The sequence below is a fragment of the Macaca mulatta genome, chromosome 19 (genome assembly GCF_049350105.2).
Source record: "Macaca mulatta isolate MMU2019108-1 chromosome 19, T2T-MMU8v2.0, whole genome shotgun sequence".
NCBI lineage: Eukaryota > Metazoa > Chordata > Mammalia > Primates > Cercopithecidae > Macaca > Macaca mulatta.
Genome location: NC_133424.1, coordinates 51,557,783 through 51,583,978, shown reverse-complemented (window position 1 = coordinate 51,583,978; position 26,196 = coordinate 51,557,783). Strand labels below are relative to the sequence as shown.

The 26,196-nt window shown below is 51.3% G+C and overlaps 2 protein-coding genes across 4 annotated transcripts in view; one reads left to right on the top strand and one right to left on the bottom strand.

Moving 5' to 3' along the window:
* SPTBN4 (spectrin beta, non-erythrocytic 4) overlaps positions 1 to 2,631 on the bottom strand; it is a 117,880-nt gene extending 115,249 nt beyond the window's left edge. The window contains exons 1-2 of one of the 3 annotated variants that reach the window (XM_077982781.1): positions 2,542 to 2,631; positions 1,394 to 1,531 (exon numbers count right to left, since the gene is read on the bottom strand). The gene's annotated coding sequence lies outside the window, so the exon portion shown is untranslated. Of the gene's footprint in view, positions 1 to 1,393; positions 1,532 to 2,146; positions 2,345 to 2,541 lie in introns of those variants that run through there. The other 2 variants (XM_077982780.1, XM_077982779.1) reach the window with 2 other exon arrangements.
* A 1,081-nt stretch (positions 2,632 to 3,712) lies between these two features.
* BLVRB (biliverdin reductase B) lies at positions 3,713 to 26,196 on the top strand. Its single transcript, XM_015123983.3, has 5 exons — positions 3,713 to 3,852; positions 13,427 to 13,591; positions 13,728 to 13,817; positions 22,162 to 22,290; positions 25,939 to 26,196. Exons 1-5 carry the CDS (start codon positions 3,774 to 3,776, stop codon positions 26,094 to 26,096), a joined length of 621 nt encoding a protein of 206 aa, XP_014979469.1. The 5' UTR covers positions 3,713 to 3,773; the 3' UTR covers positions 26,097 to 26,196.

Here is a 26,196-nt window from a genome sequence, read left to right as displayed (position 1 = left end):
TTGAACCTGAGAGGCAGAGGCTGCAGTGAGCCGAGACTGCGCCACTGCACTCCAGCCTGGGCGACAGAGTGAGACTCCATCTCAAAAAAAAAAAAAAAAAAAAAAAAAAAAAGAGAGAGAAGAAATTTAAAGGGTTGAGTGACATTAGATGTATCTCCTCTACCTTCTGAGCCCCCAGGCCTGATTCTAAGACCAACAAAGGAGGAAGTTAGGAGATCAATGTCCTCAAAAGACCCAGACAATTGCCAACTCACTGAATTCTAGGAAGGTAGGGTCTGAGTCTTGGTCAATAGAGTGAGTAGAGTGGAAATTGTCCCTTAGGGGGATACACTGTAATCCCCCCCCTTTTTTTTCTCCTGAGACAAGGTATTGCTCTATCACCCAAGCTAGAGTGCAGTGACAAAATCATAGCTCCCTGTAACCTCCAACTCCTATACTCAAGCGATCCTCCCACTTCAGCCTCCTGAGTAGCTGGGACTACAGGCAAGCTCCGCCATGACCAGGTAATTTTTGTATTTTTGGTAGAGATGGGGTCTCGCTATGTTGCTCAGGCTGGTCTCGAACATCTGGGCTCAAGCTATTTGCCCACTTCAACCTCCCAAAGTGCTGGGGTTACACGTGTGAGCCACTGTGCCCAGTCCCAAATCCATTTTTGTTCTTCCCTCCCTCCATGGAAAAGTGAAAGTGAGCACACAGCTACCTACCACCTGTGTGACTTTGGCTGAGCTATTTCTACTCTTTGGGCCTTAGTTTGTTCATCTGCAAAATCGTAATGATGGCCCAGCACGGTGGCTCATGCTTGTAATATCACCACTTTGGGAGGTCCAGGTAGGTGGATCGCTTGAGGCCAGGAATTCGAGACCAGCTTGGCCAACGTGGTGAAACCCCGTCTTTACTAACAAAGTACAAAAATTATCCAGGCATGGTGGCGCGTGTCTGTAGTCCCAGCTGCTCACGAGGCTGAGACAGGAGAATGGCTTGATCCTGGGGGATGGAGATTGCAGTGAGCTGAGATTGACCCACTGCACTCCAGACTGAATGAAAGAGTGAGACTCTGTCACACACACACACAAAAGGGTAGGCCAGGAGGTGGCTCACGCCTATAATCCCAGCACTTTGGGAGGCCAAGGAGGTGAGTGGATCACCTGAGGTCAGGAGTTGGAGACCAGCCTTACCAACATAGTGAAACCCCATCTCTACTAAAAATTCAAAATTAGCCGGGCGTGGTGGCTCATGCCTGTAATCCCAGCTACTTGGGAGGCTGAGGCAGGAGAATTGCTTGAAGCCGGGAGGCAGAGGTTGCACTGAGCCGAGATTGTACCATTGCACTCCAACTTGGGTGACAAGAGCTAAACTCCATCTCAAAAAAAAAAAAGAGTAAAGATAATCGTACCCGTTTCTTAGCGGTGTTTGAAGAAGTAAGTTAATAATGCAGGGATCATGGTATCTGGTACACTGCAAGCTCTCGATACATATGTTCCTTGCTATTATTCTTCATCTTTTCCTCACATATCTCAGCAAATCAATGTGCCTGTTCCGGAGTCAGACAGAAATGAGTTCAAGTTCCGCTTTATCCTTGCTGTATCTTTAACCGAGTATCTTTAACTTGGCCTTTCTGTGACTCAGTTTCCCTCCCTGTTAAACGGTGGTTACAACTGTTTTCTTCAGTGGAGGACACTTAAAGATGGGGAGGCCGTTAGCTCTCCTGTTAGCTCTCAAGCCAGGCCGAGGATCAGCTCTGGCCATAACGCGATTGAACGGGAAGGAAGGGAGCAGGTAATAGGGGAGCCAAGAAGGGGTGTCCTGCGAGCCGGCCCCCCACTCCCCCCTGCAAAAGCAGGCGGGGCGCTGGGCTGCGGTGGCATCAGAGGTTTTAACCCTTCCCAGGCCGCGCCTCTCTCCCTGCGGTTCAGACACCGCGCCCAGGGAGGGGGCCTGGGAAGGACAAGGCCTGGGGGTAAGACCCACGCGTGGCGCGGAGGCTAGACCGGGTGGGGGGTTGGGGACTCGTCCTGCCCTCGACCCTTTGCCTCCCTCCAGCCAGGGAGACCCGGGGCTCCAGCTATGCCCGGTGCGCACGGAGGAGGGATGCTCGCCAGGTGGGTACATGCTTGGGGGAGGGGCTGTCGGCCCCCTAGCCGCTCACCTGGGCCCGCGGCCGCCGGCGCCGCTGTCCCCACTGCTCACCACGACCGACCGACCTCCCTGTCGGCGTCCGCTGCCCGGCCCGGCCCGGCCCGGCCCGGCCCAGCCCGGCTCAGCTCGGCCCCGCGGGCTCACGGCTCAGCCAGATCCGCATGCGCCGCCGCGCCTCCCTCGCTCGCGCCGCCGCCGCGCTCCGCGCGCCCCCGGGGCCCCCTCCCGCCCGCGGTCCCCGCGCCCCGCAGCCCGAGGCCCACGCACAGTCACACCCGGCCGCGGCGTGGGGTGCACGGCTGCACTCGCGCGGGCACGGCGGCGTCACGCGCTGCACACTCCCACGGGGTTACGCTCGCCACGCTGCTATGCCATACTCGCGGGGGCCTCGACACACAAACTCACCCCCGCATCCACGCGCTCGCGCGCCGTCACTCCCTCCTGTGAGGTCCCACGGGGTCACACCCTCACGCCGTCACAGGCGGCGTCCACACTGGAACAGTGTCACCCAGCACCACACCAATCCAATAGGGTCACCACCGCCCACGCGGCGTCACACACAAACGCACCTGTCACACACAGTCGCACACTCCCCGGCAGTCACAAACAGTGTCATAGGCCCACACATCGCGCACAGCTTCACAGCCACAGTGTCACACACTCTACACACTCGAACCTTCACAGCAGTCGCCCCGCACATGCTGCACCCCCTGACCTCGCACATCATAATCACAGGGGGTCACAAACAGCAGCACAACAGAGACACCCACAGTCACACACTCGAATGGGGTCCCGGTGTCACACATCCTTACACGAGACATGTGGTGTCACACACTGTCACAGTCTAATAATCTCACGCTTCCATGTAGCACACCTCACACGTCCCACACCCTATCGTACAGGCTGACGCAGTGTCACCCACGGTGTCACCACAAGGTCACAAAAGAACAGAATCAATGCTTGGCACACGTGGTGTTACGCACGTGTAGTCACACTGTAACACGGGATCACACAAGGAGGATGACACAAGGTGTCGCCCACAGTCATGCTTGCCCTTCCGGTCACTGAGTCACACAGGGTCATATAAGTGCATAGATATGCCGTGACACAGTGTCTTACACTCAAGTGCACACACACACTCTGTCCTCCCTCACTTTCTCCCCTTGCTGGTTCTGGGAGGCTCTGGTGCTTACAGTGCGCCCCAGATCGCTCCAGGCTCTGCGAGAGGGGGCGTGAGCTACAAGAGGCCGTGGGCGTGGCTCGCCTGGCCCCGCCCCTCTCCGGGAGGTAGAGCGCGGAGGCAGGACGCTGAGTGACAAATTATCTCGGCTCCGCCCACTCGGTTTGTTGCTATGTGGAGGCGTGGCCTTCTGTGGCCCCGCCTTCCGACCTAAGTGGCCGGCAGAGAGGGCGGTGCTGGGCGGTGAGCGAATGCCAGCTGACTCCTGCCCCGCCCACCCGCGTTAGGCCGCGTCCCTTGACCTGAGCCGCGGGCGGAGCTGGGCTGAGGTGTGGCCCTTCGAGCCAGCTCCGCCCAGTTGTTCCTGCTTGAGTAGGGCAGAGAGCGCCGCCCAGCAGCCAGTAGGTTCCCGCGCGTGCCGAGACTCTGAGGCCTTGCACCCCCACGATCTCGCAGGATGGCCGTCAAGAAGATCGCGATCTTCGGCGCCACTGGCCAGACCGGGCTCACCACCCTGGCGCAGGCGGTGCAAGCAGGCATGAGCCGGGGCGGGCGGGGCGTGTCACGGAACGGACGGGCAGAGCTTTAGGAAGGGGCACCATGGGGCAGGGCCGAGGCTGATTGGGGCCATGAGCGCCCCAGCCAGGTGTATGAGAACTCAGGGGCCAAAGCAAGCGGCCACGGGAGCAGAAATGGGAAAAGATGTGAGATCCAAGTTCATGTGAGTCCAAGCCAGAGAGGAATTGGCCCCGGGAACCCCGGGGGGACTCCCGTGGCACAGTCATGTGTAAGTCCAGAGCTCTTATGCAATGCAGTTGTCATTATTGTGGTTGTGGTGGTGGTTGTTCGCACACCCAGAGAGGATTTACTAAGCCAAGCTTGCTCTGTCATCTCTTCACATGAGAGCTCTCAAAATGGAGTGGGAACTAGTATTACCCTACTTGACAGATGAGAAAACTGAGGCCCAGAGAGTGACTTGCCCAACATCACACAGCTGGTAACTAACAGGGCTGGGATTTGAACCCAGCTCATGCTCTTAACCACCACAAGTCCCCAGGCTGGCAATTGAAAAAGTTGGGGGGTCAGGTTGCTGTGAGTACCTAATGGGAAGGAGTCACAGAGAAACATGAGTGAAGACTTGGGGACAGCAGTCCTGGGAAAGTCAATGAGGTCTGAAAATGTGGAGTTGCCCCAGGAGAGAGGGCAGGAAAGGGGATAACCATCCCCCAGCACTCCCTGCCCCCACAGCCCAGACTTGACCAACTCCCAGCTGGGCCTGGGACTTCCAGATATGGGGCCCCACCCTTACAGGCCTTGGTGACGCTGAAGATATTGACTATCTGCGTGCCCCAAAAGGGTGGAGGCCACCAGGACCCTACTCTGCTGTCTCCCTTGGAGGGACTCTGAAAGTTCTTCACTGGGTTGGAAACTCTTCCCTTCCCCAGGGAGACCCCGTGACGATCTTGACTTGTGGAGAGTGGGGAGCTGTGGGCCTCTCAGTAAAAACCAATTTGCTGATAAGCACTTACTGGGAGAGAAGGAAGTGAGAGAAGTTGAAAGGTGCTGAGTCACATGGAAATCCACTAATTCCACTTGCCCATCCCTGCTGGTCATAGCTGGGACTGCACTCAGGGGGATTAAGAACTGGAGCCTAGGGAGCTTCAGAGCTGTGGCTCTGAAAAATCTCTTTCCAGCTCTCAGCTTTGATGTCCCCATCAGCAAAGGGAAGGGCTGGCCAGGCACAGTGGCTCATGCTTGTAATCCCAGCACTTTGGGAGGGCAAGGCGGGAGGATGGCTTGAGGCCAGGAGTTTGAGACTATCCTGGGCAACATAGCAAGACCCCATCTCTACAAAAATATAAAAAATAAAAATAAATTAGCTGAGCATGGTGATGCATGCCTGTAGTCCCAGCTACTCAGAAGGCTGAGGTGGGAGGATTGCTTGAGCTCAGGAGTTCAAGGCTACAGTGAGCTGTGTTTGCACCACTGCACTCCAGCCTGGGTGACAGGGTGAGACCCTGTCTCTAAAATTTAAAAAAATAAATAAAAAGAAAGAAAAAGAGGCCGGGTGCGGTGGCTCACGCCTGTAATCTCAGCACTTTGGGACGCTGAGGCAGGTGGATCACGAGGTCAGGAGGCCTGGCCAACATAGTGAAACCCCGTCTCTACTAAAAATATGAAAAATTAGCCGGGCGTGGTGGCGGGCGCCTGTAATCGCAGCTACTCGGGAGACTGAGGCAGGAGAATAGCTTGAACCCAAGAGGCAGAGGTTGTGGTGAGCCGAGATTGCACCACTTCACTCCAGCCTGGGTGACAAGGGCGAAACTCCATCTCAAAAAAAAAAAAAAAAAAAAAAAATTAGCTGGGCACAGTAGTACTTACCTGTAATCCCAGGTACTTGGGAAGCTGAGGCACAAGAATCACTTGAACCTGGGAGGCGGAAGTTGCAGCGAGCTAAGATTGCATCACTGCACCACTGCACTCCAGTCTGGGTGACACAGCAAGACGAAAGGAAAGAAGGAAGGGAGGGAAGGAGGGAGGGAGGGAAGGAAGGAAGGAAGAAAGAAGGGAAGGAAGGAAGGAGGGAAGGAAGGAAGGAAGAAAGGAGGGAAGGAAGGAAGGAAGAAAGGAGGGAAGGAAGGAAGGAAGGGAGGGAGGGAGGGAGGGAGGGAGGGAGGGAGGGAGGGACGGAAAGGGCTTGGATTAACTGGAGTTCACAATGGTTCTGTAGGACCAAGAGTCTTGACAGGCATGAACTCTGGTGCCAGCCTGCCCACATTCAAGTCACCAGCTCCGCGGCTTACAGCCTGTGTGGCCAAATGCCTTGTCATCTGTGTACCTAGACATGTGTAAGGTCATGGTGAAACTGGTAGTACTTGCCCTAGGGCTCTTGGGATAATTAAATGAGATCTTATGTAGGAAGTACTTAGACTAGCATTGAATTTTGCAGTCTCTGGATCAGACTCACTTAGGTAAAAATTCAACCTTCTCTACCTACTAGCTGTGTGATCCTGGCCCAGTTGCCTAAAATTGTCTCAGTTTCCCCATCAATGTGGACAGGATAATGATACATACCTTGCAGGGTTGTTGCAACCTGATGCTTCTCAAACTGTGAGTTATAGTGAGATCTGAAACATATGGTCACAATGTGTATCAACAATATAGGGTGACAAATGATGACATAGTATCAAAATGTATCACTTTAAGTATTAGTTTTATGAAACTCATTTCAATTATATATGTGTGGGTTTGTGTACACCAGGTTAGGCAATGAAATCTTTTGTATTGATGGCTGAGATTTTTTTTTTTTTTTTTTTTGAGACAGAGTGCCACTCTGTCGCCCAGGCTGGAGTGCAGTGGCCCAATCTCGGCTCACTGCAAGCTCCGCCTCCCGAGTTCACGCCATTATCCTGCCTCAGCCATCCAAGTAGCTGGGACTACAGGTGCCCGCCACCATGCCCGGCTAATTTTTTTTGTATTTTTAGTAGAGACGGGGTTTCACCGTGTTAACCAGGATGGTCTCCATCTCCTGACCTCATGATCCGCCCGCCTTGGCCTCCCAAAGTGCTGGGATTACAGGCGTGAGCCACCATGCGTGGCCGATGGCTGAGATTTTTAAAAAGCTTAAAAAGAGGCCAGGCACCATGGCTCACGCCTGTAATCCCAGCACTTTGGGAAGCTGAAGTGGGTCGACTACTTGAGTCCAGCAGTTTGAGACCAGCCTGGGTAACAGGTAACACAGGAAGACCCACATCTCTATAAAAAATATAAATAAAAATTAAAAAGACTAAAAAGGGCACGACCTCTACAACTTACTCTAAAATAGGAAAAAAGTATATATATGTGTGTGTGTGCATATACATGTGTTTCTAGACATATGTATATACTTATCATATGTAATATATACTATATTTAATGTTTATATAGACACACATATATATACACATAGGTAGAGAAGGATAGAGCAAAGGAAAATATGAAAAATCATGCCGGGCGCCTGTAATCCTAGCACTTTGGTAGGCCGAGACAGGTGGATCACGAGGTCAGGATATCGAAACCATCCTGGCTAACACGATGAAACCCCATCTCTACCAAAAATAAAAAAAATTAGCCAGGCGTGGTGGCGGGCCCCTGTATTCCCAGCTACTCGGGAGGCTGAGGCAGGAGAATGGCATGAACCCAGGAGGCACAGCTTGCAGTGAGCCGAGACTGTGCCACTGTACTCCAGCCTGGGCTACAGAGCAAGACCCCATCTCAAAAAAAAAAGAATGCCCACATTAAGCCCAGTGCAGTGGCTAACGCCTGTAATCCCTGCATTTCAGGAGGCCAAGGCAGGCAGGTCATTTAAGTTCGAGACCAGCCTGGCCAACATGGTGAAACCCCATCTCTACTAAAAATACAAAATTAGCCGGGCATTGTGGCGCACACCTGTAATCCCAGCTACTCTGGAGGCTGAGGTGGGAGAATCACTTGAACCTGGGAGGCGAAGGTTGCAGTGAGCCGAGATCACACCACTGCACTCCAGCCTGGGCAAGAGAGTGAGACTTCGTCTCAAAAAAAAAAAAAAAAAAAAGAATGCCCATATTGGCCCCATGCAAGCCCCTGCTGCTCCCCCATGTGTGAGGGCAGCACAGATCTTGTGTCATTCCCCTATGAAAGGTGGTCACATAGCATGGGGATGCTGGTACTGTGATCTTCACTTCAGAGATGAGAAAGCTGAGGTCCAATCATGGAAGAGGTTGCATGAGGTTCCTCAGCTGGTAGGTGGCAGAGCTGGAGTTTGGACCAAGGTCCCTGGGACAGTAATGCCTGTGCTTTTGTGTTTATAAAGGGCCAGGGAGATGGCAGGAAATATGACACAGTCCCTGGACCCACAGAGTGCTTGGTTTGCTGCAGGTCAGCATACAGAGGAAGTACAAGTGACTGGGGGGACTGGGGAAAGAGAGTAAAGGGTGTTCCAGGCAGAGGGCACAGCACGTGCAAAGGCCAGAAGGCAGGAAGCAGCACCATGCATCTGAGGAACTAAAGGAAGAGAAGTTAAGGCCGGGTGCAGTGGCTCACACCTGTAATCCCAGCACTATGGGAAGCCAAGGCAGGTGGATCACGAGGTCAGGAGTTCGAGACCAGCCTGGTCAACATAGTGAAACCCCATCTCTACTAAATATACAAAAAGGGCCAGGCATGGTGGCTCAAGCCTGTAATCCCAGCACTTTGGGAGGCCGAGATGGGCAGATCACAAGGTCATGAGATCGAGACCATCCTGGCTAACACGGTGAAACCCCGTCTCTACTAAAAAATACAAAAAACTGGCCGGGCGCGGTGGCTCAAGCCTGTAATCCCAGCACTTTGGGAGGCCGAGACGGGCGGATCACGAGGTCAGGAGTTCGAGACCATCCTGGCTAACACGGTGAAACCCCGTCTCTACTAAAAAATACGAAAAACTAGCCGGGCGAGGTGGCGGGCGCCTGTAGTCCCGGCTACTCGGGAGGCTGAGGCAGGAGAATGGCGTAAAAACCCGGGAGGCGGAGCTTGCAGTGAGCTGAGATCCGGCCACTGCACTCCAGCCTGGGCGACACAGCGAGACTCCGTCTCAAAAAAAAAAAAAAAAAAAAAAAAATACAAAAAACTAGCCAGGCGAGGTGGCGGGCGCCTGTAGTCCCAGCTACTCGGGAGGCTGAGGCAGGAGAATGGCGTGAACCCAGGAGGCAGAGCTTGCAGTGAGCCAAGATCCGGCCACTGCACTCCAGCCTGGGCGACAGAGCGAGACTCCTTCTCAAAAAAAAAAAAAAAAAAAGATACAAAAAGTTAGCCAGGCATGGTGGCAGGCGCCTGTAATCCCAGCTACTTGGGAGGCTGAGGCAGGAGAATCACTAGAACCCAGGAAGCAGAGGTTGCAGTGAGTGGAGACTGCGCCACTGCACTCCAGACTGGGCAACAGAGCGAGACTCCGTCTCAAAAACAAAACAAAACAAAAAAGCCCAGCAGGGTGGCTCACACCTGTAATCCCAGCACTTTGTGAGGCCGAGGCGGGCGGATCACGAGGTCAGGAGATTGAGACCATGGTGAAACTCCGTCTCTACTAAAAATACAAAAAATTAGCTGGGCGTGGTGGCGGGCGCCTCTAGTCCCAGCTACTCGGGAGGCTGAGACAGGAGAATGGCGTGAACCCGGGAGGCGGAGCTTGCAGTGAGCTGAGATCCGGCCACTGCACTCCAGCCTGGGCGACAGAGCGAGACTCCATCTCAAAAAAAAAAAAAAAAAAAAAAAAGTACTGTGGGTGAAGAGGGCAGAGCCTTCAGCAGAGGCTGGATAGGAGAAGCGAGATCCCGAGGGGCCTGGAAGGCTGGCATGAGGAGCATGGGTTTTATCAGAGGGCATTTCAGGCTTGTGAGAGGCAACTGAGCAGGGAGGCACTTAAATCTTTCTGTGGAAAGCTCTGTCTGGCTGCTGTGTGGAATATGGATTGGAGAGGGCAGGACTCGGTCCAGGAGCCCAGGGAGGACCCAGGAAAGGGACCAGGAAGGAGACGCAGGCCTGGTCCAGGCCAGGAGATAAAGTCGCAAAATGGTTAAAAGGTGTAATAGGCCAGGCTCGGTGGTTCATGCCTGTAATCCCAGCACTTTGGGAGGCCATACCAGGCAGATTACTTGAGCCCAGGAGTTCAAGACCAGCCCGGTCAACATGCAAAACCCCATCTCTCTTTTTAATTTTTTTATTGTATCTTTTTAGGTTTTTTGTTTTTTGTGTTTTTTGTTGTTATTTGTTTGTTTTGTTTTGTTTTTTTGAGACGGAGTTTCGCTCTTGTTGCCCTGGCTGGCACGTAATGGTACAATCTCAGCTCACTGCAATCTCTGCCTCCTGGGTTCAAGTGAGTCTCCTGCCTCAGCCTCCCGAGTAGCTGGGACTACAGGCGCCTGCCACCACGCCTGGCTAATTTTTTTTTATTTTTAATGGAGACGGGGTTTCACTGTGTTAGTCTCGATCTCCTGACCTCGTGATCCGCCCACCTCAGCCTCCCAAAGTGCTGGGATTACAGGCGTGAGCCACCGCGCCCGGCCTAATTTGTCATATTTTTAGTAGAGACGGGGTTTCACTATGTTGGCCAGGCTGGTCTCAAACTCCTGACCTCAAGTGATCCACCCGCCTTGGCCTCCAAAAGTGCTGGGATTACAAGCGTGAGCCACCACAGCTGGCCTTTATGTTTCCCTAGACTGCTCAGTAGAATGAAACCCTAGCTGTATAAAATTTTAAAAATTAAAAAAAAAAAAAGGCATGATAATAGCAAACAACCAGGTAGCTCTTTTTTTTTTGAGATGGAGTTTCGCTCTTTTTACCCAGGCTGGAGTGCAATGTCATGATCTCAGCTCACCACAACCTCCGCCTCCCAGGTTCAAGCAATTCTCCTGCCTCAGCCTCCCAAGTAGCTGGGATTATTAGCCACCATGCCTGGCTAATTTTGTATTTTTAGTAGAGGTGGGGTTTCCCCATGTTGGTCAGGCTGGTCTCAAACTTCCGGCCTCAGGTGACCCACCTGCCTTGGCATCCCAAAGTGCTGGGATTACAGGCGTGAGTCATCGCGCCCAGCACCAGGTAGCTCTTATTTCTGTGCCAGGTACTAGCCTAAACTTTTTGTTAATTTAATTTTATGTATTTATTTTTGAGACAGAGTCTCATTCTGTAGCCCAGGCTGGAGTGCAGTGGTGCAATCATAGCTCACTACAGCCTCAGCCACCTGAATAGCTGAGACTACAGGTTGCACCAGCACACCTGGCTAGATTTTTTTATTTTTTTGCAGAGACAGGGTTTCACTATGTTGCCCAGTCTGGTCTCAAACTCCTGGCCTCAAACAATCTTCCTGTCTTGGCCTCCCAAAGCTCTGGGATTATAACAGGCATGAGCCCAGGAATTTGAGGTTACAGTGAGCTATGATTGGTGCCCCTGCACTCCAGTCTGGGCAACAGAGCAAGACCCTGTCTCTAAATATATATATATATATATATATATATGTGTGTGTGTGTGTGTGTGTGTGTATATGTGTGTATATATATATGTATATGTATATATATAGCTATTACAGTATACCCAAATGTTAACATCCTTTGCCAATGTTTAAAACAAAGGAAGAAATATGTTAGTTGTGAACTTTAAAATGTGTGTGTGTGTTGGAGAGGAACAAAATTATCCAAAATTATTTTGGGAAGGAATATACTAAGACAATATTAAAAATCTGTTATGACCACTAAAGGAGGACTGGGCTTCCCAGCAGTAAGGCCAGGCAGCAGGGCTGGGACCAATCCAAGCACTTGTCAGTCTGTAGGTCACCCATGTCCTCCTCAGGACCTCAGTTTCCTCCAGGACCATGGATGGGAGGCAGAGACCAGTGCAGTGCCAGCATTAACCCTTTAGTTGTTACAGGGTAGGGAAGTTGCTGGCTGGGTACAGTGGCTTACACCTGTAATCCCAGCACTTTGGGAGGCCAAGGTAGGTGGATCACCTGAGGTTAGGAGTTCAAGACCAGCCTGGCCAACATGGTGAAACCCCATCTCTACTAAAAACACAAAAATTAGCCCAATGTGGTGGCATGCACCTGTAGTCCCAGCTACTCGGGAGGCTGAGGCAGAAGAATCGCTTGAACCTAGGAGGCAGAGGTTGCAGTGAGCTGAGATCACGCCACTGTGCTCCAGCCTGGGCAACAGAGTGAGACTCCATCTCAAAAAAATTAATAATAATAGCCAGGCATGATGGCACGTGCCTGTAGTCCTAGCTACTCGGGTGGTTGAAGCAGAAAAATCACTTGAACCCGGGAGGCAGAAGTTGCAGTGAGCCGAGATCGTGCCACTGCACTCCAGCCCGGGTTATGGAGTGAGATTCCGTCTCAAAAAATAATAATAATGAATAGAGGGAAGGGAAGTTACAGGGTGTGGTGCTTGGAGGCTTCAGTTCAGATTATTTATGAATTATGAAGGTATGAAGTTATGGTCTTTTTTTTTTTTGAGATGGAGTCTCACTCTGTCACCTAGGCTGGAGTGCACTGGTGCAATCTCTGCTCACTGCAACCTCCGCCTCTCAGGTTCAAGTGATTCTTTTGCCTCAGCCTCCCAAGTACTTGGGATTACAGGTATGTACCACCATGCCCAGCTAATTTTGTATCTTTTAGTAGTGATGGGGTTTCATCATGTTGTCCAGGCTGGTCTCAAACTCCTGACCTCAGGTGATCTGCCTGGCTCAGCCTCCCAAAGTGCTGGGATTACAGGCGTGAGCCACCATGCCTGGCCAAGGTATGGTCTATTTTAATAACCAGCCCAATACTAAGCATCAATTGTAGGTATGCCAGCAAAAATGTTTGAAGGCCACGGCGCAGTGGCTCATGGGGAGCCTGAGGCAAGCAGATCACCTGAGCCCAGGAGTTCAAGACCAGCCTGGGCAACATGGCAAAACCCCTTCTCTACAAAAAAAATTGCAAAATTAGCTGGGTGTGGTGGTGCACACTGTAGTCCCAGCTACTTGGGCTGCTGAGATGGGAGGATCAGTTGAACCCGGGAAGTTGAGGCTGCAGTGAGCTGTGATTGCACCACTGCACAGCAGCCTGGGCAAGAGAGCAAGACCCTGTCTCAAAAACAAAACAAACAAAAACAAAAAATGTTTGAAGACTTGGCCGGGCGCGGTGGCTCAAGCCTGTAATCCCAGCACTTTGGGAGGCTGAGACGGGCGGATCACGAGGTCAGGAGATCGAGACCATCCTGGCTAATACGGTGAAACCCCGTCTCTATACAAAAAACTAGCTGGACGAGGTGGCGGGCGCCTGTAGTCCCAGCTAGGGCACCTGTAGTCCCAGCTACTTGGGAGGCTGAGGCAGGAGAATGGGGTAAACCCCAGAGGCGGAGCTTGCAGTGAGCTGAGATCCGGCCACTGTACTCCAGCCTGGGCGACAGAGCGAGACTCCGTCTCAAAAAAAAAAAAAAAAAAAAAAGGTTTGAAGACCACTTCCCCAGAATAGAGGAGGGGATGGATTTGAGCGTTCATGGTGGCTTCTAAGACCCAGCCCCTGGAGCCCAATAGTGCCAGCCCACAAGCCTACTGACCAGCCTCTCTCCTCCTCTTTGTCCACAGGTTACGAAGTGACGGTGCTGGTGCGGGACTCCTCCAGGCTGCCATCAGAGGGGCCCCAGCCAGCCCACGTGGTAGTGGGGGATGTTCTGCAGGCAGCCGATGTGGACAAGACCGTGGCTGGGCAGGATGCTGTCATCGTGCTGCTGGGCACCCGCAATGACCTCAGTACTGAGCCCCCCCTCTGCCCACGGCCCTCCCCTACACCTCGGCCCCCAGCGCCACCCCCGCCCCCAGCCCCACCCCTGCCACCCCTGCCGCCGCCGCCGCCCACCAGTGACAGCCACTCTCTGTCCCCTCTAAGGTCCCACTACAGTGATGTCCGAGGGCGCCCGGAACATTGTGGCAGCCATGAAGGCTCATGGTGTGGACAAGGTCGTGGCCTGCACCTCGGGTGGGTGGTGGGATCATGGAGGTGGGGCTGAACTGGGGGGTACTGGGAAGGTAGCCCAGGGGCCTCTGAAAGGTGACACTGAAGCCATTCCATGTTCCTGTGCATTAACTGAGCACCAGCTGTGTGCCTGAACGTTACTGGGTGATGGTGGGGACACAGTGGTGACCTGTGCAGCCCTGGGCCCTGCACATACAAGATCACAGGTGGGAGAGAGGTGGTAAACAGATCCAGGATCAAACTGACATCCAGATCATCAAAGCTGGGATGGGGGAGGCAGGCAGAGGGGATAGGGCCACAATGGGAGAAACTACAGGACTGTGGGAGCCCAGAGGGGATGTCTGACCCAGGCTGAGAGAGGTCAGGGTGGGCCCGCCAGAGGAAGTGATAGAGCTGTGGATATATACTAGGTCTCCGCCCTCACAGAGCTCCTGATTATGGGGACAAGGACATTAAGCAAATAGTTGTCCTGTATAATCTATTTATGTATGTATGTGTGTATGTATGTATTTTTAGTTATTTTGAGGTTTGTTTGAGATGGAGTCTCGCTCTGATGCCCAGGCTGGAGTGCCATGGCATGATCTTGGCTTACTGCAACCTCTGCCTCCCGGGTTCAAGGGATTCTCTTGCCTCAGTCTCCCGAGTAGCTGAGATTACAGGCACCTGCCACCACGCCTGGCTAATTTTTGTATTCTTAGTAGAGACAGGGTTTCACCATGTTGGCCAGGCTGGTCTCGAACTCCTGATCTCAAGTGTGTTTCATCACACAAATTGCCTCCCTGGAAAGGGAAGTGACATGAAAGAGGACTGCCTGATGATTGTAATTACACTCCAGGCAGAGGACAAAGCAAGCAAAGAGGCCTGGAGGCCAGACCTAGCTGGAGGGTAGGAAGCGAAATCATTTATGGCTTTTTTCCTCAAGCTTTGAAATGGAAAAGTAATACACAAGTAACCTTGCGATTTCAGAATGGTTCACTCGGTCTTGCTCTGTCAACCAGGCTGGAGTGCAGTGGTGCGACCATGGCTCACTGTAGCCTCAACCTGGGTTCAAGTGATCCTCCCCACTGCAGCCTCCCAAGCGGCTGGGACTGTAGGCATGCACCACCACACCTGGCTAATTTTTTGATATTTTTGTAGAGACAAGGCCTTACTTTTGTTCCCAGATTGGAATGGTCTGCAGTTAATTTTTGGGTTTTTTTCTCCCATGTCTTTTTTTCTTTGAGATGAAGTCTCACTCCATTGCCTAGGCTGGAGTGCAGTGGCGCAATATGAGCTCATGGCAACCGAGACTCCACCTCTCGGGTTCGTGGTGCCTGGGACTATGATCTTGGCCTGCAGCGATTCTTCTGCCTCAGCCTCCTGAGTAGCTGGGATTACAGGCGCCTGCCACCATGCCCTGCTAATTTTTGTATTTTTGGTAGAAACAAGGTTTCGCCATGTTGGCCAGGCTGATGTTGAACTCCTGGCCTCAAGCAGTCCTCCTGCCTCAGCCCCCCAAAGTGCTGGGATTATAGGTGTAAGCCACCACGTCCAGACTCTCCCATGTCTTTTTTTTTCTTTTCTTTTCTTTTCTTTTTTTTTTTTTTTGAGAAGGAGTCTCGCTCTGTCGCCCAGGCTGGAGTGCAGCCGCCGGATCTCAGCTCGCTGCAAGCTCCGCCTCCCGGGTTCACGCCATTCTCCTGCCTCAGCCTCCCGAGTAGCTGGGTCTACAGTCGCCCGCCACCACGCCCGGCAAGTTTTTTTGTAATTTTTAGTAGAGACGGGGTTTCACTGTGTTAGCCAGGATGGTCTCGATCTCCTGACCTCGTGATCCACCCGTCTCGGCCTCCCAAAGTGCTGGGATTACAGGCTTGAGCCACTGCGCCCGGCCTCTCCCATGTCTTAAAAATCAATTTGGGGCCGGGCGCAGTGGCTCAAGCCTGTAATCCCAGCACTTTGGGAGGCCGAGACGGGCGGATCACGAGGTCAGGAGATCGAGACCATCCTGGCTAACACAGTGAAACCCCGTCTCTACTAAAAATACAAAAACTTAGCCGGGCGAGGTGGCGGGCGCCTGTAGTCCCAGCTACTCGGGAGGCTGAGGCAGGAGAATGGCGTGAACCCGGGAGGCGGAGCTTGCAGTGAGCTGAGATCCGGCCACTGCACTCCAGCCTGGGTGACAGAGCGAGACTCCGTCTCAAAAAAAAAAAAAAAAAAAGGCCGGGCGCGGTGGCTCAAGCCTGTAATCCCAGCACTTTGGGAGGCCGAGACGGGTGGATCACGAGGTCAGGAGATCGAGACCATCCTGGCGAACACCGTGAAACCCCGTCTCTACTAAAAAATACAAAAAACTAGCCGGGCGAGGTGGCGGGCGCCTGTAGTCCCAGCTACTCGGGAGGCTGAGGCAGGAGAATGGCGTAAACCTGGGAGGCGGAGCTTGCAGTGAGCTGAGATCCGGCCACTGCACTCCAGCCCGGGCTACAGAGCGAGACTCCGTCTCAAAAAAAAAAAAAAAAAAAAAAAAAAATCAATTTAAGTGGTTAAGTTTTGCTTCCATGAAAAAGACGAACCTGTAAAATTGATTTAATATGCTTTCTTTTTTTCAATTTTTTTTTGTTTTTTGTTTAGATTGTTTTCTAAATATTAAAGTCTTATGTGTGCCAGGATTGTTTTTTAATTAAAAAAAAATTTTTTTTGAGATAAGATCTCACTCTGTCACCCAGGCTGGAGTGCAGTGGCATGATCATAGTTCATTGTACCCTTGAACTCCTGGGCTCAAGGAATCCCCTCACTTTAGCCCCTGAAATAGCTAGGACAACAGCTATGAGCCATTGAATCCAGCTTAACTTTTTCTTTGGAAATGATCTCAAACTTACAGAAAAATTGAAAGGACACCGGTATACCCACTGCCCTCTGTTCACAGACACACAGTGTTTTCTTTTCTGACCCATTTGAAGTTAGCTTACATACCTCATGGCTGCTTACTTCAGTGTGTAGGTCCTCAATATACTTTTTAACTTTTTATTATAAAAAGTTATAAACAGAAAAGTTAAAAGAATAGTCATGTGAACAACCGTATTCCTTTTTTTTTTTTTTAATTTTTAAGTTTGGATTTATTTATTTATTTATTTATTTATTTATTTATTTATTTATTTTGAGACCAGGTTATGAGGCTGGCTAATTTTTGTATTTTTGGTAGAGATAGGGTTTCGCCATGTTGCCCAGGCTGGTTTCAAACTCCTGGACTCAAGCGATCCACCAGCCTCAGCCTCCCAAAGTGCTGGGATTACACGTGAGCCACTGCACCTGGCCAACAGCCATATTCCTGATTTTAAAATTGTGACTGTGTTTTGTAATTGGTTTATGCACATACACATACACAAAGAGTTTTTGTTTTTGTTCTCCTAAACTATTTGGGTTTTTTGTTTGTTTTTGCTTTCTTTGAGACGGAGTTTCACTGTGTTACCCAGACTAGAGCACAATGGCATGATCTCGGCTCACTGCAACATCCGCCTCCCGGGTTCAAGGTATCCTCCTGCCTCAGCCTCCTGAGTAGCTGGGATTACAGGTGCCCGCCACCACGTCTGGTTAATTTTTTGTGTGTGTATTTTTAGTATAGATGGGGTTTCACCATATTGGCCAGGCTGGTCTGGAACTCCTGACCTCAAGTGATGTGGCCTCCCAAAGTGCTGGATTGCCGGTGTGAGCCACTGCACCCGGGCTTCCTAAACTATTTGAAATGGAGCTGCACACCCACCGACACCTTCGGCAAGTCCCAAGAAAAGGACCTTTCTCTTCCAGGACCACAGTGCAATGGTCACCCTTTAATTATCTTCCACCCTCTAATTATTAGAGTTTAATATTCCCTCCATATTCAAATGTCAAGGTAAAAGATTAGAAAGATTTTTGTCATCTAAGAAGCTCGGAGTTTATCCATTAGGGCTTGAGGAGGATTGTTTTTTACGGAGGGAACTGAGAGGATTAGAAAGAAATCCAGAGTAAGGCCAGGCACAGTGGTTCACGCCTGTAATCCGAGCACTTTGAGAGGCCAAGGTGGGCGGATTGCTTGAGTCCAGGAGTACAGGACCAGTCAGGGCAACATAGCAAAACTCCATCTCTCCAAAAAAAATACAGAAAATTAGCTGGGTGTGTTGGTACGCACCTGCGGTCCCCACTACTTGGGAAGCTTAGGTGGGAGGAGCCTTTGAGCCTAGAAGGTGGAGGTTACAGTGAGCTGTGATTGCACTGCTGCACTCCAGCCTGGGCTACAGAGCGAGACCCTGTCTCAAAACACAACAAAACAAAACAAAAAAGAAAGAAACCCAGGGTGAGTTAGAGACTGGATTTGAGATTGTGAACTGGAGGCTGGAGGCTGCAGATAAAAACATGGAATGAGGAGAAGGGGAATAGGGCCCTGAGATCCTTGCTGTGTGGCCTTGGGCCACCACTTCACAATCTGCACCGCAGTTTTCTCATCTGAAAAGAGGAAACCCTGGGCCAGGTGTGGTGGCTCACACCTGTAATCCCAGCACTTTGGGAGGCTGAGGCGGGTGGATCACTTGAGGTCAGGAGTTCGAGACCAGCCTGGCCAACATGGTGAAACCCCGTCTCTACCAAAAATACAAAAATCAGCTGGGCATGGTGGCGCATACTTGTAATCCCAGCTACTCAGGAGGCTGAGGCAGGAGAATCACCGGAAACTTGGAGGTGGAGGTTGCAGGGAGCATGATGTGATCATAACTTACTACAGCCTCCAACTTCTAGGCTCAAGGGATCCTCCTGAGTAGCTGAGACCACAGGCATGTGCCACCATGCCCATCTAATTTTAAAAATGTTTTTGTTGCGACAGGGTCTGGCTATGTTGCCCAGGCTGGTCTCTGTGACACACCTTTTTATAACCACTAACATTACTCAAACTATGTATTTTTTTTCTAGACAAGGTCTTGCTCTGTTGTCCAGGCTGGAGTGCAGTCGTGCAATCACAGCTCACTGCAGCCTCGAACTCCTGAGCTCAAGTGATCCTCTCACCTCAGTCTTCTGAGCAGCTAAGACCACAGGTGTGGATCATCACGACTGGCTAATTTTTTAATTTTTTGTAGAGACGGATCTCACCAATCTTGCCCAGGCGAGTCTAGAACTGCTGGACTCAACTGATCCTCCTACCTCAGCCTCCCAAACTGCTGGGATTACAGGTGTGAGCCACTGTGCCCAGCCTTTGAACAATGTATATCATCCCAGTTTGCACATGAGGAAACAGGAAGCTGGCCAGTGGTCGATACAGGACTTGACTTTAGGCAGAACCCAAGCTCTTAACTATTCACCAAACTGCTCCTAAAAGTATTTAGCATAGTTCTTGGCTTGAGGTAAAAGTTCTACAAATGTCAGCCGGTATAGCTTGGCCAAGTTATAGCTTGTTGAAAGCTAATTCCTGAACAAATATTTAGTGAGTACCTACAATGTTCCAGATACTTCTAAGGGCTGGGATTGGAGCAGGAAATGTGATAGAAAGAGTCACAGAATAACTCTAGGGTGTGGCGACAGGGGAAGGGTCCTAGGGAGAAAACAAGGCCCCAAGAAAAGGAATTGGTAAACTGGGCTGGGGGAGATGGGATTTTGCTATTTTAAGCAGGACAGTCAAGAAAAGCTGCATGGAAAGGTGACCTTTGAGCAAAGTCTGCAAAGAAAACAGGGAGCCACGTGGCTATGAGAGGGAAATGACAAAGGGTCCTGGGTCACACCCGTAATCTCAGCACTTTAGGAGGTCGAGGTGGGAGGATCTCTTAAGCCCGGGAGTTCAAAACTAGCCTGGGCAACTTGGTAAGACCTCCATCACTACAAAAAACACTTTTTTTTTCTTTTTCTTTCTTTTTTTTTTTTTGACGCGGAGTCTTGCTCTGTGCCCCAGGCTGGAGTGCAGTGGCGCGATCTCGGCTCACTGCAAGCTCCGCTCCCCCGGGTTCACGCCATTCTCCTGCCTCAGCCTCCCGAGTAGCTGGGACTACAGGCGCCCGCCACCTCGCCCGGCTAATTTTCTTGTATTTTTAGTAGAGACGGGGTTTCACCGTGTTAGCCAGGATGGTCTCGATCTCCTGACCTCATGATCCGCCCGTCTCGGCCTCCCAAAGTGCTGGGATTACAGGCTTGAGCCACCGCGCCCGGCCTTTCTTTTTCTTTAGAGACGGAGTTTTGCTCTGTCGCCCAGGCTGGAGTGCAATGGCGCGATATCGGCTCACTGCAACCTCTGCCTCCCAGGTTCAAGGGATTCTCCTGCCTCAGCTTCCTGAAAATAGCTGGGATTACAGGCATGCACCAAGTCACCCAGCTAATTTTTGTTTTTTTGTTTTGTTCTGCTTTGTTTTTGAGATGGAGTCTTGCTCTGTCTTCCAAGCCGGAGTGCAGTGGCGTGATCTCAGCTCACTGCAACCTCCGCCTCCTGGATTCAAGCGATTCTCCAGCCTCAGCCTCCTGAGTAGCTAGGACTACAGGCATGAACCACCACGCCCAGCTAATTTTTGTATTTTTAGTAGAGACGGGGATTTCACCATGTTGGCCAGGCTGGTCTCAAACTCCTAACCTCAGGCGATCTGTCCTCCTCAGTCTCCCAAAGTGCTGGGATTACAGAGGTGAGCCACCGCACCTGGCCTAAAAAAATTTTTTTTAATTAGCCAGGCTTGGCCGGGATGGCGCCATTACACTGAAGCCTGGGTGACGAGAGGGAAACTCTGTCTCAAAAAAAAAAAAAAAAAAAAGGGCCGGGCCCGGTGGCTCAAGCCTGTAATCCCAGCACTTTGGGAGGCCGAGACGGGCGGATCACGAGGTCAGGAGATCGAGACCATCCTGGCTAACACAATGAAACTCCGTCTCTACTAAAAATACAAAAAAATTGGCCGGGCGCGGTGGCTCAAGCCTGTAATCCCAGCACTTTGGGAGGCCGAGACGGGTGGATCACGAGGTCAGGAGATCGAGACCATCCTGGCTAACACGGTGAAACCCCATCTCTACTAAAAAATACAAAAAAAACTAGCCGGGCGAAGTGGCGGGCGCCTGTAGTCCCAGCTACTCGGGAGGCTGAGGCAGGAGAATGGCGTGAACCCGAGAGGAGGAGCTTGCAGTGAGCTGAGATCCGGCCACTGCACTCCAGCCTGGGTGACAGAGCAAGACTCCGTCTCAAAAAAACAAAAAAAAAAAATACAAAAAAATTAGCCGGGCGAGGTGGCGGGCGCCTGTAGTCCCAGCTACTCGGGAGGCTGAGGCAGGAGAATGGCGTAAACCCGGGAGGCGGAGCTTGCAGTGAGCCGAGATAGCGCCACTGCACTCCAGCCTGGGCGACAGAGCGAGACTCCGTCTCAAAAAAAAAAAAAAAAAAAGAAAAAAAAAGTGGGGGTTTGGTGGCTCACCCCTGTGGTCCCAACTCCTCAGGAGGCTAAGACAGGAGGATCACTTCAGCCCAGAAGGTCAAGGCTGCAATGAGCCATGTTCACGCCACTGCCCTCCAGCCTGGACAACAGAATGAGACCCTGTCTCCGAGAAAATAAAAAAGAGAGGGAAATGCATCAGAGGCAGAGGGATCAGACATTGCCAAGGCTGAGAGGCAGAACCTGGCTGGAGCAGAGGCATGTAAGGGAGAGTGGTAGGCAGGGTAGGCAGGGACGTCAGAGAGCTGATGGGGCCATATCAGGTGGCGCCTTGAGGGCTGGCCATGAGGACTTTGCTTCTACTCTGAGTGAGATGGAGCTATGGATGTGAACTGATAGGGGTGTTCATGGGCTCCTTGGGAGGAAGGAAGGAGGGGCTGAGAGACCAGGGAGGAGGCTGCTGGGCTGGTCCAGGCAAGAGGAAACAGTGGACAGGACCAGGCAGAGTGAGAAGAGGTCAGATTTGGAATTACTGTGATCAGCAGACAGCTCTTACCTGGCCTGTGAGGGAAAGAGGAGGCCCAGAGACTCCCCTGTTTTTGCAACTGGAAGGCAATGGTGAGCCATGGCAGGGTTTTGTCCTGGCATCAAGACAAGTGGGCCCTTGGCCGGGCGCAGTGGCTCATGCCTATAATTCCAGCACTTTGGGAGGTGGAGGAGGGTGGATCATCTGAGGTCAGGAGTTTGAGACCACCCTGGCCAACATGGTGAAACCCTGTCTGTACTAAAAATACAAACATTAGCCAGGTTGGTGGTGTGCACCTGTAATCCCAGCTACTGGGGAGGCTGAGGCCAAATTGCTTGAACCCAGGAGGCAGAGGTTGCAGTGAGTTGAGATTGCACCACTGCACTCAGCCTGGGTGACAGAGCGAGACTCTGTCTCAAATAAACAAAAAAAGAGAGAGAGAAAGAGAGAGAGCCCAGGCTGATCCTGCCCTGTGTCCTCCCTCCAGCTTTCCTGCTCTGGGACCCCACCAAGGTGCCCCCACGACTGCAGGCCGTGACCGATGACCACATCCGGATGCACAAGGTGCTGCAGGAATCGGGCCTGAAGTACGTGGCTGTGATGCCGCCACACATAGGTAAGCAGGGCAGGGACCTGGTGGCACCAATGCCATCTGCCTGTTCCCTCCTGCCCTCTGGGGAGATCTGCAAGGCCTTCCCTGATCACCCTAAAATTGCAAACCTTCCTATGATATTGTGACATATATATTTGGCCTTCGTCCCTGTTTCCTGGCATACAACTCCTAAAATCCTTGGAATCTCCAAAATGATAAATGTCTTTTTTTATGCTGATGAGTTCACTGAGAGCTGGCATCCCCTAGGCAGCTTCAGGTCTGGTCACCAGAAAGACTAAGGCTGGATTAGAGGGTTGGGACTTTCCCTTCTGAGGAGTGGTGAGGGATTGAAGGTTGAGGGGATTACCACTGGCTAATGGTTTAATCCATTATGTCTATGGATTCTGGGGCCTCAGCCTCCTGAGTAGCTGGGATTACATGCCTGTATCACCATGCCCGGCCATGGCTTACATTTCTAGTATGGGAGATAGAGATTAGATAGATAGATAGATAGATAGATAGATAGATAGATAGATAGATAGATAGATATGCAGGCCAAGCATGGTGGTTCACACCTGTAATTCCGTCACTTTGGAAAGCCAAGACGAAGGATTGCTTCAGCCCAGGAGTTTGAGACCAGCCTGGGCAACATAGACTTATCTCTACAATGTAAATACAAAAAAAAAAAATTAGCTGGGCATGGTGGCACACACCTGTGGTCCCAGCTATTTGGAGGCTGTGGCTTGAGGATGGCTTGAGCCCAGGAGATCAAGGCTGCAATGAGATGTGATAGAGCCACCACACTCCAGCCTGGGCAACAGCGTGAGACCCTGTCTAGAAAAAAAGAAAAAGACAAGAAAAGATAGATATTAATGGCCGGGCACGGTGGCTCACGCCTGTAATCCCAGCACTTTGGGAGGCCAAGGTGGGCGGATTACGAGGTCAGGAGATCAAGACCGTCCTGGCTAACACGGTGAAACCCCATCTCAATGCCTGTAGTCCATTCTCCTGCCTCAGCCTCCCGAGTAGCTGGGACTACAGGCACCCGCCACCACACCTGGCTAATTTTTTGTATTTTTTAATAGAGACAGGGTTTCACCGTGTTAGCCAGGATGGTCTCAACTTCTTGACCTTGTGATCCACCCACCTCGGCCTCCCAAAGTGCTGGGATTACAGGTGTGAGCCACCATACCTGGGCTTTCTTTTTTTTTTTTTTTTTTTTTTTTGGAGACAGAGTCTCGCTCTATTGCCGGGCTGGAGCTCAGTGGCGTGATCTTGGCTTACTGCAACATTTTGCCTCCTGGGTTCAAGTGATTCTCCTGCCTCAGCCCCCAGAATAGCTGGGACTATAGGCATGCGCCACCACGACCAGCTAATTTTTGTATTTTTAGTAGAGACGAGGTTTCACCATGTTGGCCAGGTTGGTCCTGATCTCTTGACCTTGTGATCTGCCCACCTTGGCCTCCCAAAGTGCTGGGATTACTGGTGTGAGCCACTGCGCCCAGCCAAGTGTGTGAAAACTTTCAAACCTCCCGAGTTGAATGCATTAAAGGTTTGTGAATACACATAAACCCTTTGTTTAGGTTCAGTGCTTAGCTTTTTATCCTGTTCTCTCTCCCTCTCTCCTCCTCTCTCTCTCTCCATGAATATATAGATAGATTTTGCTGAATATATTGTGAAAAAAATATATGCATATATATTTGGCTTAATTATTTGAGAGGAATTACAACATTGTCTCACTTCACTCCTAAATACCTAGACAGCTATCTCCTAAAAGAAAGATATTTGCACACAAAACATGATCACACCTAAGGAAAGTGACATTTACTGTCATATCATTTAGTATCCACTCCATAGTAAAATTTCCTCAACTGTCAGGCCGGCACAATGGCTCACATATGTAATCCCAGCACTTTGGGAGGCCAGGGTGGGCAGATCAGTTGAGGTCAGGAGTTCGAGACCAGCCTGGCCAACATGGTGAGACCCCGTCTCTACTAAAAATTCAAAAATTAGCCAGGTGTGGTGGCGGACACCTGTAATCCCAGATACTCAGGAGACCGAGGCACAAGAATTGCTTGAACCTAGGAGGCAGAGGTTGCAGTGAGCTGAGATTGTGCCACTGCATTTCAGCCTGGGTGACAGAGGAAGACTCTGTATCAAAAAATCAGAAAAATTTTTTTCAACCTACCCTGCCCTTTTTCTTTAAGTTTCTCATAACATTAACCAGGCCAGGTAACTTTAAAAGGCCCACATTCTGGAATTTTCTTTTTCTTTTTTTTTTTTTTTTTTTTTTTGAGACGGAGTCTGGCTCTGTCGCCCAGGCTGGAGTACAGTGGCCGGATCTCAGCTCACTGCAAGCTCCGCCTCCCGGGTTCACGCCATTCTCCTGCCTCAGCCTCCCGCGTAGCTGGGACTACAGGCGCCCGCCACCTCGCCCAGCTAATTTTTTGTATTTTTTAGTAGAGACGGGGTTTCACTGGGTTATCCAGGATGGTCTCGATCTCCTGACCTCATGATCCGCCCGTCTCAGCCTCCCAAAGTGCTGGGATTACAGGCTTGAGCCACCGCGCCCGGCCACATTCTGGAATTTTCTAGCTGTTTTGCCACAGATTCAGATTAAACATGTTGGGCACGAATGCCACATGGGGTGAGGGTGTGTGTTCCTTTTTTTTTTTCTTTTTTTTTTGAGACGGGTCTCCCTCTGTTGCCCAGGCTGGAGTGCAGTGGCACAATCTTGGCTCACTGCAACCTCCGCCTCCTGGGCTCAAGTGATTCTCCTGCCTCAGTTGCCCAAATAGCTGGGACTACAGGCATAAGCTACCACACCCAGCTAATTTTTGCATTTTTTGTAGAGATGTGGTTTGGCCATGTTCACTGGTCTCAAACTCCTGAGCTCAAGTGATCCTCCCACCTTGGCCTCCCAAAGTGCTGAGATTACAGACGTGAGCCACCGCGCCCAGCCAGGGCAGGCGATTCCCGTCCACTTTGTCCCAAGCAAACACACAGCCAAGGGTGTGTGTTCCATACTGTGCATAATTCCAGCCTGTCTCTGCTTGGGTGATGGTACATTTTATCCCTAAGTTTAGTTGGTTACTGTCAGATAATTTGTTGTTGTTGTTGTTGTTGTTAGAGACAAGGTCTTGCTCTGTCACCCAGGTTGGAGTGCAGTGTCACGATCATGGCTCCCTGCAGCTTCAGCTTCCCTGGCTCAAGCAATTCTCCAGCCTCAGCCTCCTGAGTAGTTGGGACTACAGAGGCACACCACTGCACCCGGCTGATTTTTGTATTTTTAGTGGACTCAGGGTCTCCCTGTGTTGCCCAGGCTAGTTTCAAACTCCTGGGCTTGAGTGATCCTCCTGTCTCAGCCTCCCAAAGTGCCGGGATGATGGGCATGAGCCACCGCCACTGGCCAGGGCAGGGGATTCCTGTCTGCTTTGTCCCTTGCTTGGGTGCCCAGCACCTGGCCACATAATAGGTAATCAATAAGGATTTCTCGAATGAATGAAGCAAAGGATATAGATGAGCACCTGCATACCGGAAGTCCATTCTTGGCTGTGACACCACCCAGGCTGGGCACACAGTAGGCACCCTGGGAAGGTCTTTCTGGGGGTCAAATTTTGGGGGAGGGGAAAGGTGACTGCTTCACCCAGCCCTTCTGTCTTTACTTCACAGGAGACCAGCCACTAACTGGGGCGTACACAGTAACCCTGGATGGACGAGGGCCCTCGAGGGTCATCTCCAAACATGACCTGGGCCACTTCATGCTGCACTGCCTCACCACTGATGAGTACGACGGCCACAGCACCTACCCCTCCCACCAGTACCAGTAGCACTCTGTCCCCATCTGGGAGGGTGGCATTCTGGGACATGAGGAACAGAGGAAAGGGGCAATAAATGTTGAGCCAAGAGCTTCAAATTATTCTAGAGAAA